The sequence below is a fragment of the Colius striatus genome, chromosome 1 (genome assembly GCF_028858725.1).
Source record: "Colius striatus isolate bColStr4 chromosome 1, bColStr4.1.hap1, whole genome shotgun sequence".
NCBI classification, from domain to species: domain Eukaryota; kingdom Metazoa; phylum Chordata; class Aves; order Coliiformes; family Coliidae; genus Colius; species Colius striatus.
The window spans coordinates 150,150,980-150,165,343 of record NC_084759.1 but is presented as its reverse complement, the minus strand read 5'-3'; the positions used below and the strand labels follow the sequence as shown (position 1 = coordinate 150,165,343).

Below are 14,364 nucleotides of genomic sequence, written 5' to 3'. Positions count from 1 at the left end.
TTAGGAAGTAATGAGGACTTTGTCAATACAGCTGTGGATAAAAGTGGGTAAGGAACCACTTAAGGAAAAAACCCATCACACAAATCTGCAACTACAGATTCTGCGCTTTCCGGTGCTTAAGAAATTACTTGCAATAATTTTGGAAGAGACTGAGAAGCAAAACACAGCTATGGGACAGATCCTTTTATTAAATCAGAAGCAGCAAGCAAGCAAGGAAACAAGCAAGAAATCTTAGTGGCTTAATCTACAATTCTTTCTTCTTTTTTTAATTTTTTTAAATCCCCGGAAAGCAAAAGAATGAACAAACCTAAATAATCCCCAGTTGCCTGCAGGTGGGGGCACTGGAGAAGTGCTGCTTTTGGAGGCAACACCAGGCACAAGACAAATGTCTCCATCACATCCCTGCAATGTGCATTAAGGAGTGAGGACCCCACAAACAGGTTCACCCCCCATCCACTCCCTGTACCTACGTGCCTGCCAAAATAGCCATCTAATTGGTACCTGGGGCCATTAGATAACTCATCCCAGCAAGCCTGGCTTGCGTTGGTGGCAATAACACAGCCAAAAAATCAATGGGTTTCTTCCAAAGCAACAAGGTTGAAAGGGGAATATAAACTAAGGTGGGAGGGGGTCCCATATCCACCTTGGGTTTGTTAGCATTTAGGAAATGATGAGTTTTTTCCCGGTTCTCTCAGCAATTTTGGCCACTTTCCACCTCTTCCCCCTCTCACGAAAGCAGCACCCCCCAGCTGTATCATCATTTTTCTGTTTTATGTAAAGACATCACATTATTCTCCTTTCTTTACCTCCATGAAGAGCAAACAGAGAAATGCTCCCTAGAAACAAAGTGCTAGATTTATGCATAGGTAAACATCTCATTTGATGTGCCTCCCCAAGACATTGAGGGAAGTACTGCCTTCTGTTCTGGAAACTGCTCAACCAGGCAGGAACGCCACTGTACCGGCATCCCTTCCACATCCAGTCTCCACAGAAGGAAATGCAGACCCTTTGCAGCTCCCTAACTCGACCCAGTTCAGAGCCAAAATCCAGGTGGGTTGGAGATGGGTAGGAAGGGTGAGGGAAGCTCTCAGAGGGGCAGCAAGCCCTGCGAACACCATGGGAGCTCTCTGGCCGCATCCTGCAACCCACTCCTCCCTGGGCATGCACGGTCAGGGAAGAGGGGGACACGATGGTAGCCAAGTTGGTTTCACATGAGCCAAGGACAAACCCCGTTTCATAGAAATACTGTCTATACCTATATCCATGCAGAACTGGCTACTCTGCACCAGGAGGGACAAAGAGAGGACAAGGATGGGGGAAAGGTGCCTGGGCATCCTTGCTTCCTTCTGAGCTTCTTCCAATGTAAAAGCAATTGGAACAGCTAGGAACACAGTACATAGATGTGGCACAAAGCCTGTAAATACTCTGCATATAAAAATGTCCTGTTTAACAAACCCACTTCCCTGCAACGCACAAAACCCCATCATAGAAACTGAAACCACCAGAAATAAATCATGGACCACAAAGCATGTTTGCATGTAACAGAAAGAAAAAAGATGGAAAATAGGTAGGAAGGCTCCTCAGAGCCTTCTCACTGAGAAGTCAGCTTCACCAATCTCTTCTCTGGGCAGCACAGGATGGTTGTGTCCAGCTGATGAAGCTCCAGAGTGTAACCACATGGAAACATCCTGGCTCATGCTTAACCCTGCACCAGTCCCACTCCAGCTCAAAGTACCAATGTGTGTTTGATTAGGCAACAGGAGTATCTGCTGCTTCCAAAAGTGACCACAAGCTCTTGGCAATAACATCGAGTACTTGCTCTGGCCCTAACCACACACCGCAGCTGTTAAACTGCCCTGCCAAAGGAAGAAGTCTTGCCAGACGGAGCATTCAAAATAAAGCAAAGAAGAACAATTGCTTTAAATAATCAGCATTTCAAGTGCTCCAACAGAGAGACAACATGTATTAAGGCATGTATTTTCAGAGAAAGGAAAACCTATTAAAGCAAATGCTAAATGTGATTTTTCAAATATTCCTGCCCTTTTAACTTTCCACAGGGAAGTCTGCAGAAGTCTTACAAAACCAGAGCCTTGGCACTATTCACCTTTACATTCCCACTGGTTTCAGTGGCATTACTCCCATAGATGGGGACTACAGATCAGGTGAAGGGTATTTTCTAATTTTGGTGGGAGGTGGTTTTTTTGCACAGTAACCATCTTGGACATGAGTTAGGCCTTTCTATAATGACAAGGCTAGATGACAAGTCATGACATTAGAAAGAATTTAGTAAAGCGAGAAAGTTCTGGATTCTTGTCATTTCCCATCTGGGTTTTCATTCTTTGGAAACAACAATGAAAACATGCCCACGGAGCGACCCAAACTTGAAAAGAAACAAAATGCCATCCAAAGGCAAATGGCAAAATTCCCAGTAACATCACCAACGCCAGAGTTTCATCCTGTATGCATTTCTGTGAACTGATATAAAAGTATATCAGTGAAAACATCACATTATATACCATTTACAATTATGCATATGACGAGGTGCTCAATCACTGCTTTTGAGATGCAGAGCTCACAGTGAAACAATAACCGAGTCCTGCATGTGCGGCTCTCAGGGCACACGTGCAGATCAGAGCTTTGGCTCACACATACAGCCTGATACATACATTGGGATGTAAATGTGGAGCCCAGCCTGAAAAAGTGGCTTGCATTTGCATCGCCATGATACCCGTCCTAAAAAAGAGTACCCAGCACTTTCCAAGCACCAGTCGCTCTTCTTGTCTCTGTAATGGAGAAGCCTGGTTTAGGGCTGGTGAGACGCATGGAAAGGAAATAGCACGGTGTGGGAGCCTGTGTTACTAGAGGGTTTGCTGGGCTTTTGACAGAAGATGGCTTTATTTTCTTGGCCAGTAACCTGTCCCAATTGCTTTCTGCAGTGCCCGAGTGTAATGCTGCCCTGTGCTCAGCACCCTATCTGCCTGATGGCACTTGGCAACTCCATCAGCAGCTTCAGTGGCATCTCCTTCTCATCTTATAGCAGACCCTAATTCAGGATGGTGCCTCGGGCCTACCTTCCCTGCCACAGACATCCCTGGAGCTGGGACAACAGCAGCACAGCTGGAGCCTGCCACGTCCTCAGCCAGGGCAGCCCCAAGGCTGCTCCTCTACCCAGGTAGTCAGCATAGCTGAGGCTCAGCATCTTTAACCACCTCTCCTTTCTATACACTATTCATTTTCCACTTCCCCAGTTGCAGCTGCCGAGCCCTATTAACGCCTAGGAAAAAAAAACCCAAACCCGCATTTAAACCCGAACCTGCTAGGCCAGAAATAGAAGTTTTCATTTTCTTTTCCAAAACACAGAAGAGTTGAGCAACAACGAAAGGAAAAGGAAATTCTCTCCTGAGTGCACATCTGGAACCAATTTGCTGTATGCAGCCACTGGGTGTCACTTTTGATATATATTGGGTCAGCCACGCAGCGCTTTGGCGAGAGAAATGGATTTCAAAGAGGTGATCCTAAACTAAACCAGACTGCTTTGCAGTCTCTCACGTGCAAGCTGTAATTAGCAATTAGCCAGCCAGGCTGATTTATTAACGAAACGTCTTCACCACAACATTACGCACCACGCAGCGGCTCTTACCTCTCAGTCTGCAGTGTGACTTTTGACGGCTCCACATTGGGGTTTTCCCACTCCATCTGGGGGCAGTGCATGAAGTAGCAGAGGGTGTACAGAGCCTCTGGTTCCCAGTAGAGTGATCCCTGCTTCTGGTGCATCGGTGTCCCGTTCCCATGCTGCTTGGCGTTGAGGGGCTGGAGGTGGTGCATCGCTCGAGACACCAGGTCGCCTGGGGAAAAGTAAAAGCTGAGTGAATGCCAGGCTGTCTCTGGACTCTTAACATTGGAACACTGAGGTCAGGCTCACAGCTACCTACAGGCAGCCTTTGTAGGCTGTCAAAATCATACAGTCCAAAAAAACCAATCAGTGGAGACAATGCAGAGTGGAACCAAAAGCTGCATGCTCCTGGTTACAGAGCAGCAGAGAAATCCAGTCCCTTGCAACAAGGGAAGAGGCAACCAGGTAATGCACAGAACACTGCAGGAACTTGCAAAGGGAAGGAAAAAGGGTGAAGGAAAAAGGCAAAAAAAAAAAAATCAACTTAAAAGACAGTATCAGAAATCTGCAACCAAAATTAAAATTTGTAAACCCAAGTTGGGCTTGGAAAACTTCATGTTAGCAGAAGAGCAAAACCTGTGAAGTAGGCTCACAGAGCCCCTCAGGTTTCCATGGCACAGAAGACGGCCCAAGATGCTCATTGTCTGCCCTGTGCCAGTGTGGTTCCAGGTGCTTCCTCGCAGGGCAGGTATGGGAAGGCAGCCACAACATGTGGACCAAGATCAGCAAAACCAGCAAGTGGGATTAGCAGGCAAATATACAGGCATGCAGAAGTGAGCCTCTTGGCACAGTACTGATTGTAACTAATTAACTAAAACAGCTCCCTCCAAGGCAGGGAATTTTACATTTGTTGACTAGTGACCACTCTATCAAAGGCAGGGAAACAATTGTGGTTATAAATTGCCTGTTTTCACATGTTCAAACCACTCTGAGAGTGCTTTGGGGTGAAATAACGATCTCAGATCAAATCAGATGTTTTGTTTCAAATGAAAATCTGAGCAAGAGCCCTTTGAGCTATTCTCAAGAGATACAAAAGCCAGTGATGAGGAAAAGAAGACATAATTTTCCAGTGTTAAAAAGTCATATGCTTTCTCTTATATGCTTTTCCCAAGTGATCACTGAGCACCAAAACTTGGAAGGAAAAGCTGGAAATATACACCAAGGTAGGAACATAAAACCCAGTCATGGTGGGGAAGGAAGGCTGAATAACTAACTCCTGGGCAAACTTAAAGGACAACCATTTTGACCGTGTGCAAGGCAGAGCTACAAGCTTTTTTTGAAAAGTCCCACCCCTGTGAACACATCACAGCACATCACCTCTCTCCAGCCTGACTCACACAGAAAATGATGCCACTGGGGTGATAACATGCACCGGGGAGAACGGAAATGTCTCGGTAAGAAATGCTCAGCCCAGTCCTCCCAAAACACAATCTTAAAACCATGAAGAGAAGAAAACCACTGGCATGAGAAAACTGCCGAGTCCATGATTTCAGGGTTTTGACACAATTTTTTGCTGCACTCTGCAATATTCCTCTGATTCAAAGCTTTCATTTAAAAATAGTTTCTGTCTTTTCTCTCTGCCAGGAAATTGTCATGATAGGACCAATCTTGCAGCCCGGCATGCTCATAATTTCCGAGAGAAGCTGTGCATGCTGAAAGCTTGCAGAATCAGGTCCACAGCAGAAACAGATGTGCCTCTCAGATGACTCCCCAGTCCTGCACAAAATTATATGCAGGCAACCAGAAGCGGCAGGAAAGTTTGGGACACCCTTCGCTCAGTCCACTCTGTCACAGCTGATGTGCACTGCCAAGTCTAGCATGGGCCAGTTTAACTGCAAAGCAACTTTTGTGATAGCAAAAGTATATTCCTCTCCTTTTCTCCAAAAGGAAAAAAAAAGCATAGAAGTGCTGGGTGCAACATCTGGCCTCAACAGTAATAGGAAAAGCAGAGAAAAAGGAGTTGCACTAAAGGAGTTGCCTTTTCAGACCCAGGCCACTACAGCACTAAAGCATGTGGTTAAAGTTAAGCACATGACTAGTCTTATTTCAGTGGATTGAGACAGCAGGCACTAGAGAATGCCCCTGACTTCTGTACCTAACAAGAAATAAAAATCAGGATGTGATTTAGGCCCTAGTTCAGGCAGCAGCATTACTTCATCCCCATTCTGCTCTGAGCACTGGGGTGATGCGACTTCAATGACACATCCAGCACCAGAAGAAGCTGCAGGGTGAGTAAGGAGGGAAAGCAGCAACAAGAATGACGTAGGAAGGGTGAGCAGCTCAGCACTGCTGCTGATGCAAGATTGGAGGAACTTAAGCCTCTTTGAAATCAATGGCAAAGCTCCATCCATTTCAATATGACTAGCAGTTCACCTTCTTATTCTGTATTTCCTCAACCACTTAAGAAATCCAAACTGATTCATACCATTAAAGCTGAATTATGCTTTTTATGTTTAAGCCTCATTTAATTACACCAAGAACCGATTGGCTTAGATCTTCCTTTTTCCTTTGCTATGTTATGTCTGGTTACATTTCAAATAATTTTGGTATTAACAACTATTATAACATTCCCCTATCAGAGATAACTCAAAGCTTAATCAATCAACAGCTATAAAGCATCAAGCTTCACAGAGGACAGTAAGTAAACACAAAAGGCTGCATTATGATCTTGGTACCCAACAGACAGCGTACTAGAGGAGGATGGGAATCACTGCTCTCTGTGTTACTGCACAGCATCACCTCAGAAAATCCACAGCAATTCCTTGCACCCTTTTATTCCTCCTGCCGCATCCAGTCATGGTGAAAATTCTCCAGAGTAGAGACAGTGCCTTAGCATGTCTGCGCATCAGGATGAGTGCAAGGAAGGGAGGATGGAGCTGACAGGAGCATGCACACGCTGTATGGTACTACTTATGTAGTGTAACATCTGGTTTCAGATGCACATGTGTTGTTTTCAATCCAAGCCACATTTTGCTGCTTCTATTCTTCCTTGCTAATAATATGCTGTTGCTTCTCTGTTTTCTTCCAAAGAATATAGCAACAGTTGAAATTCCCTTAAATCCTGCCCAGGGCACCCCAAAGCTCAATGACATGAAACCAGCTCCATGATGGGACTCACTGGTCTGGTCTCCAGCAGTCAGTTGAATTCAACTCCCGTCTGGGAAACCCAGTCTCTGTGTTCCCCTTGCCAGCTGTAAAAGCCATGGTACATCCAAACCTCAGGGGCAACCTTGAATTTGTGGCCAAGCATAGAAAGACAAGCTCCCTTCATCGTCTTGGTTTGCCGTCTACTGCTCTTCAGAGCTGTGTTTAGCACAGCAATGCTCTGCAAGGAAAAGTTACCTGCTTGCAGCATTGCTGGCTCTTCTGCATCTTTTTTGGCCCTGAAAATACGTCTCAGACAGATGAACTGAGAGCATCTGAAAGGTCAGTTAATTCCCGAGTGCATAATTTTCCAACAACCCCATAAAATACAAAAATCCCAGCAGCTGAATCAATCTGGTTTGTAACTCCACAGGCATGGCTCCTGATAGCTGTGGCGTCGTGACACAAGGAGCTCAGTGGGGAGCCCTGTGCTGCTGTCCCTGCACTCATTCTTGCCCCTGTACCAACCGCCTGTAATCCATCTGAGGAACAGACTGGGGAGCTGGTCTGCCTGACAAAAGACCTTGCCAGTTGTATTTTGTTTTTAATTTAAACTAAATAAACACTTTCACAATTTATGCAACATAAGCCAAGCGAGCCAATGCACAAACTGCTCTGCTGGCAGAGCTAGGAAGAGAAAGACATCACGTTGTGTGGGGTAGACACAAAAACAAAAAGAGCAGCAAAATGGGGGTGTCTTTGATCATATTTCTGCTGCTGAAGCTGAGAAGCCAGAACTGGAGGACAGGGTCCCAGAGGGCAACAAAGTCAGTGGCAAGGCTCAGGATGGCACTGCCTTGCAGCCCTGGATCGAGATGGGGAAGAGCTCCAGCAACCCAGCTCCACACTGGAGCTTGTTAGTCCAGAGAAGAAATGCTGTGCCTCACACACAGGCTAGCCATGACATCACCATGAAACCAGCAAGGACCCATGAAACCACCACCACATCACGGCGTGTGGAGTTGCTGCTGTAGCTACCAGCATTTCATCCTTTACACGACTAAAGCAGGACTCTCCCGTCACTGCTGCTGTCAGTTCAGCACAGTTTATGAACACAAGGTCCAAACACATTTGATTTAAGGACTGAAAACATTATGTAATGTGCATGTTGTGACACGGGCCTGGTTTAAGGCAATACTGAATATTTAAGGAACAGCTTCACAGACTTCAAGCCAAAGATGTGATGTGACAGGGAAAGTTAAGCTGCTCCAGTCTGTATGGGGGTGGTATATAGCATATAGCAACAACATGCAGCACACAAGTGGACAGCTCGAGCCCTCTCCACAGTGGCCAGTGAAGTCTCTGGGGTTTTTTTTACCATGTTTGGCTTCAGCAGCAGCTATTATCACTACTTTTATCATATTAGAGCCTAATGTTTAAAAAAATAACACATCTGTTTCCAATTCTGTAAAAGAGGAGGCAGAAAAAGAAGAAAAGCAAAAAGAGGTCGAAAAAAGAGGAAGTCATAGATGCACAACACCCACTTTTGAGAAGCTTCCTGAGGGATTTTATGGTTTGACATAATGGACCTGATCTCACACGCACGCCTGCCTAGGAACAGGCTCACTACTTTCAGGGGGATAAACTTCCAGAGCCTAAAACATTCAGCTGGGTGTGTGTCTGCGTAGCCATGACCCTGAGGTGAATGATGCTGGACTAATCCTTACACAGCCACTGAGACATCTACCTCAAGTTTTTCTTGTTTCAAAAACATGTCCTAAAACTGCAAGAACAACTTAATGACGATATTTTTGCACACTGAAAAAAGCCACACACTTTCTTTGGCCTGTGTCTTTCCTTCAAAGCCCAGGGGAGATAACAGGATCTCTGTTTCCACTATAGCCCTCTTTCTATGTGATGTCCCATTAGGACACCATGCAAAGCAGTAGCAGGCCATGTTTCTAGCATGACAACGTCCTGTAGGCAGTAGCCATCAGTTTGATAACATTGGTCTGACCATCATTCCAGCTGTACGTGACTCCAGCATACGTAACCTACTCTCAGCAATCACGCTCTGTGGTGATGCATGTTGACGGCGGCAGTGTTACTTTTTTGTTGTGCTACCTGGGTCAGCATTTTCTCTTGCAAAGAAGGAGAGGGGCAGAGCCATAAACTAGAATTGTGTCTGTTCTTCAGAGCCCTTAATGTCCTCCTGTGTCCTCCTGTACAGACCATGACGAAGAGGAGTATCAGTCAGGGAGATGCACTCCAGATGCCAACTTCATGTCACAGACAGTCGTTTCCAAAGTCTGCCCCTTACAATCATATGAGCCAGGTGCAAAACTCACTTTCCTGACCTGGATTCATTTCATACCTCAGTGTAAAGGTCTCGGATCTATGGTTTTGCTCACAACTAGCTCTGGGGAAAACATTGAAAACAGGAGTTAAAATGCTGATAATCAACCACGGTCTATTCAATCATACTGTTTACTGGTAGCCCCAGACATTCTGTATCCTTCCCAAACTGTAGCTAAGTTTCTTTCCTTCTCTACCTGCCTGTTGCCTTTGGTTTCCAAGCTGAAATGATGCATTGCTACAGCTCACCCTGACTTATGCCTCTCGGCGCATGAATGGGAGTGAACATGAGTAGCTGAACTGTGCCTCCTGCAGCGCAGCAAATTGCCTCCAGCCACTCGCTCAGTCAGCTGCCCGAGCCATCCTCACGCTCTTCGCTTCAGCTGTGCTGCTCCCTCCATGTTTGCTCTGCCTCCAGTGTTGCATCAATCTCTTATATCTCAGAAGTCGGCTGAGCAAAAGCTGCTGGAGTGAAACATTTCCTCAAATAATTTATTGGAGGCCTTTCTATTGTTAACTCAAGACAACTTGTCTATGCCAGGAAAGGAGTGTACAGAAAGAGAGGGTGAGTGCACACCAGAAAGTATTTAGTATGTATTTCATTGTGAACAAGCTCTTAACACAAAGTACCTTCAAAATATAAAGCCATGCTATTCTTGGCACGCAGTCTATTTCAAACTCAAGAGCCAGCTGCCTCAGGCTGTGGGTATTCTTGGGGTGCCATAACCCACAGTCAGTGGAGCATCCCACGTGTAACACATTTACTGTCAAGTTCACCTTTCAGACCCCTCCCCATTTATGCCATCTATGTTTGCTCACATCATGTCCCTATGTGAATTTGCTATCCCAGGCAGCTTCTTCTTCTCCTCCTAACCAGCCATTCATGTCTCCCACAGAAGAGCAATTGAAGGAGCTGCGATTCGAAACACTGAAAGATGGGACCAGGATATGAGCAGCCCATTTCCTGACAATGGCTTCCCTGTGGCCTCCCACAGATCATTTAACCTTTTATCTCCACTTATCCCACCACCACAAGAAGCTTCTATTTATATTATAGAGTGTTTGTCTGTGATTCAGTGCTTACAAAGTATTTGAAAACCAAGAAATTAGCGATTGGATATATCCCACAAAAAAGCCACAATAATAATTAAATCTTCTCAAGTTCACATACCTATTATAACAACACTATTACCTCCAAAATCTACAATCCAATGTGGCAAGCATGATGTTTGTGTTTGATTCCCCTTAAACCACATCAACTCCAAACAAGCTTTGACTCGGATGAGCTATTCATCTGCCTGCCTAATGCTCAGCATTCCCTCTGCAGACCTCCATGGATGGCCTTACAGACCACCATTCTTGGATTTTCTTTGGCCTGATATAGGTCCCTGTCCTCAGCCTCTGAATTTAAGAACCCTCCATGGCTGAGCAGCCAGGATGAAGATTGTTCACCCTGGCCTGATCAATTGCCTGTGCTCTCTACAGCAGGGACAGGGAGGACTGCAAACCTAAGGAAAGGAAAATGCCATTTTAACCCTGAGTGTGCTGTGATGCAAACAAGTTCAGGGGTGAATAGGAGTCTGCACCTCAAGGGTGATGTAACATGGGGAAATTCTGAGTTGATACATCAGTATATTGGGGAGGGGTGGTGGAGGGTTGGAACTCCAGCATCCCCCACCCACTAAGGCAACAGCTTTTGCCTCTATCCATCAAACCTGTGTGAGCTTAAATACAGGAGGTAGAAAACCAAGTGGTTTCACCAGGAGAGTAAGGTGGGAGACCAAGGATGTCGAGATCCTGTGCATTAAACCAGTGGAGGGCCCGAGGAAACTAGAAGTATCGTCACATCTGGAGAGTGCCCACACAAGCTGCCATTCTATGGCAAAAACCTATGCTGAAGGGAGCACTACCATCTGAATTGCAGGCTTTCAGCTAGTACCGCTTCTTAGCCCAGCACTGAAACAGGGAATAAGCTTTGGCCTTTCTCTAGGGTGCTGCTTAGTCTGAGACTAATATATGACAAACAGGGCTTTTGTTCTGTCAGTAAATAAACAGAGCTCTTAAAACAATCCTTCTTCAGATGCCACTCGTTCAACAAGCACCTTTACCCTGGTATTTACTTCTAAGTCTAGGATTAACCTCTTATTCACAGGACATGAATCAATTTGTACAGTTCCCGCAGTGCTTCTTCCTGTTGGTTGCAGAGGACTGAGACTAGATGAAAAGGCAAGGGAGGGGATGCAGACTTTCATCATCTCTTTGGCTGGGGCTGGGAGGAGAAATGAAAAACAGTATTGGTATGTGCAATCACATGCCTACTTACACTTGAGCAGTAACCCTTCCTTTCATCCCTAAAACTGTGCCAAGATCTACTGAGAGGCTCTTTTTTTTGGAAATATATACATTCAGCACTGCAGAGGCAAAGAGAAAATGATGGGAAAGGGTGGTGTTTTTCCAATGACAAAAAGTAAAACCTTGCTGAGACGTGAGTGGTAATGTGGAGAAAACACTGTCCTGAACACCAGATCTGGGAGTTGCTCCAAGTCAAACACTGTTCAAAGGCTAAAAACCTCATTGTGCCCTCATGGCCAAGAAGGCCAACGGCATTCCGGGATGCATCAAGAAGAGTGTGGCCAGCAGGTCGAGGGAGGTTCTGCTCCCCTTCTGCTCTGCCCTGGTGAGACCTCAGCTGGAGTCCTGTGTCCAGTTGTGGGCTCCTCAGTTCAAAAGAGACGGGGAACTTCTAGACAGAAGTACCACGCTATGATCCTATGAGATCAGCACATGAGATCCTATGAGATCAGCACATACACATCTAGTTTAAAAATAAAAATACCTACTCATTGTGGTTACCAAAGTGATACCAGCACTACCACCAGTCAATGTAGCTTGCCTAAAACTGAGTGGAAGCCTTCTCAGCCAGGAAAAGCACACTGGCTATCTCTGGACTCAAAGCAAGCCCCAAACAGTTTTCTGCTCTAATCTGAAGATGTGTGAAAATGAGGTTTGGATGCCACTCTAGGCCACAGTTTATCCCCTCTATATGGTTACAATGCTTTCACAGCCTTGTGCATGTCTCAGCATAGAGTAGTTGTCCCACCTTGGCCATACACTAACACCTTACAGTCTTCATCTCAAGGCAGTACGAGAGGGATATATCTTGGTGCCAGTGTTAAGGCCCAGCACACTTTCCCAGCTGTTGCCCAGCTCTGTTCTTCCTTGTCACCAACTACATGCACATACAAGACAAAGACGGTCCTCCCTTATCCAGCAAAACACCAGCAACCTCCAGTTGTGAGCCTCATCCCTCCTGCATCTGGCCTCCAAGACGGCAGTGGTATTTTTAGGTGGGTGATGAATAGGCGTGTTGGGAGTCTTATGCAGTCAAATATAACATAAATGTTTGTGGATTGCAAACATGCATATAAAGAAGTTAGGAAAAGTATTCAAAGGTCAAAACGCAGTATCACAGAACCTCTCAGCCATCAAGCTCTCTCTAATATTTCCGTCTTTTTTTCCATTCAGTCTACTTATTTTTCCCTGTCTAAAGGAGGGGGAAATAAAAAGAACTAGAAATCTAGGAAAAAATCCAAATAGCTCTATTTCCCTTCTCCTCTACATCTGGCCTGGAAATACAGGAAACTTTGGGGAAAAAAATGAAAAGAAAAAAATAAAGAGTCTTGTGAAATCATAGAATGGTAGGGGTTGGAAGGGACCTTTAGAGATCATCTAGTCTGACTCCTCTGCAGAAATATTTTCTCTAAGATTAAATAGTGGAATACTGTCAGGCTACTGTTTAAAATTCTATTTTTTTTTGTCGTGCTTCAGTTCTTCCCAATGTTCTCCATATAATAAGCATTCCAAATGAAATTACATTCCTTTAAAACACACTGTAGTAGGCAATTACAATTCCTGAATACTAACTGCCAATATAACATAGGCCAGATTTATTGTTGCTCCTTAACTTTGTGCCACGTTCATTATATTTTAATGAATAAGGTTTCACATTAATTTTTCAAGCCTTTTCCTTGGAATCACGCATTACCGCTGTAATTGCGTTGCGGAATTAGGTCTCCATTTACATTCTCCACCCAAGTCTTGGAGATGAAAACTTCCTTTGATTTTTCCCCTTAAGTCAGCGACATCGCCTCTTCTTCCTAGTTTTGGGAGAGTGCCCCAGGGCCAGCAGCACCACCTTACCTTGCCACTGCCAGGCAGGGCAGGGCAGGGCATGGTTGTCTCAGCGACGACCAGCGCTCGCTTCCTGCTATGCCTGGGAGATGAGAGCAGAAGGCTCAGACATCAGTTTGGTGGGACATCCGAGAAGCATCAGCGACTCCAGTTGCACCTGCCCAGCCATGAGGACCCCTCAATGGCAGCCTGAGTTGACCTCCTCCTCAGAAGCATTCCCAGAAAGTGCTGCCCTGCAATCTATGGTTGTGTCCATCATCTCGCCTTTCCCCAATTTTCTCTCGGCTTTCACCTCCAAGGGAGACGCAGCTCACCTAAACAGTCTTTTCTAATACACTGACAGCATACATGAAAAAAACAAAGGGAGAAGACAAACAAGGGCCATCAAGTGTAGGGCAAGGTACCACAGGGTTTTCACCCTGTGAATCTGTTTTCAACCTGGGACAGACTACAAAGAAACTAAGACGACTTGAACTGAAATAGGGGTTCTGCGCAGTAAAAGGGCCCTGTTTGCCAGCTGTCATCTTCCAGGGGACAGATTTGATTTCCTGGTCTCAAAGCCTCCATGAGCTCATCAGCCAGCCACACCACTGCAGATGAGGATGCTGGGCAGCACTGAAAGCAGAGGAAGGCTTTCCTCCTCATGCTGGAGCTTGTTAATTCTAGTTACTCTGTGTACTTGCAATACTTTAATTATTAATGTCGATAAACTACAGGAAATCTCATTCAATTATAATTGCCTTTTTTTTCTGAGATAAAATTAAATTGCTTTATCACAAGATTGCTTTTTGCCCTTGGTTTCTGCACTCTCTTGAAGAGAACAAAACCAAAGTGCTGGTACTGGGACATTGCAAGCCAGAGGGACATGGAAGACATGAGTTCAGGGAGACTGCCCACTCTGTTGGTCTGGCAGGTCAATTTCCTGTCCTTGCCACTCACTCCTGGTTGCCATCTCCTCCTCCTTCTGACAAGAGCTACCCTCTTAATTTCTTCCTATCCAGAGAGTCTCCCTCATCACCTTTATTCATCCCCGCAAGAGCAGGAGTTTTTACATACCTAAC

General features: G+C 45.4%; 1 protein-coding gene across 2 annotated transcripts in view; it reads right to left on the bottom strand.

The window, feature by feature from the left end:
* The window catches only part of ABTB3 (ankyrin repeat and BTB domain containing 3), a 179,439-nt gene that overhangs the window by 54,916 nt on the left and 110,159 nt on the right, over positions 1–14,364 (bottom strand). For both annotated transcript variants that reach the window (XM_061988920.1, XM_061988922.1), the window contains exon 3: positions 3,641–3,845. In XM_061988920.1, coding sequence (XP_061844904.1) covers positions 3,641–3,845 — 205 coding nt within the window. The remainder of the gene's footprint in view (positions 1–3,640; positions 3,846–14,364) is intronic.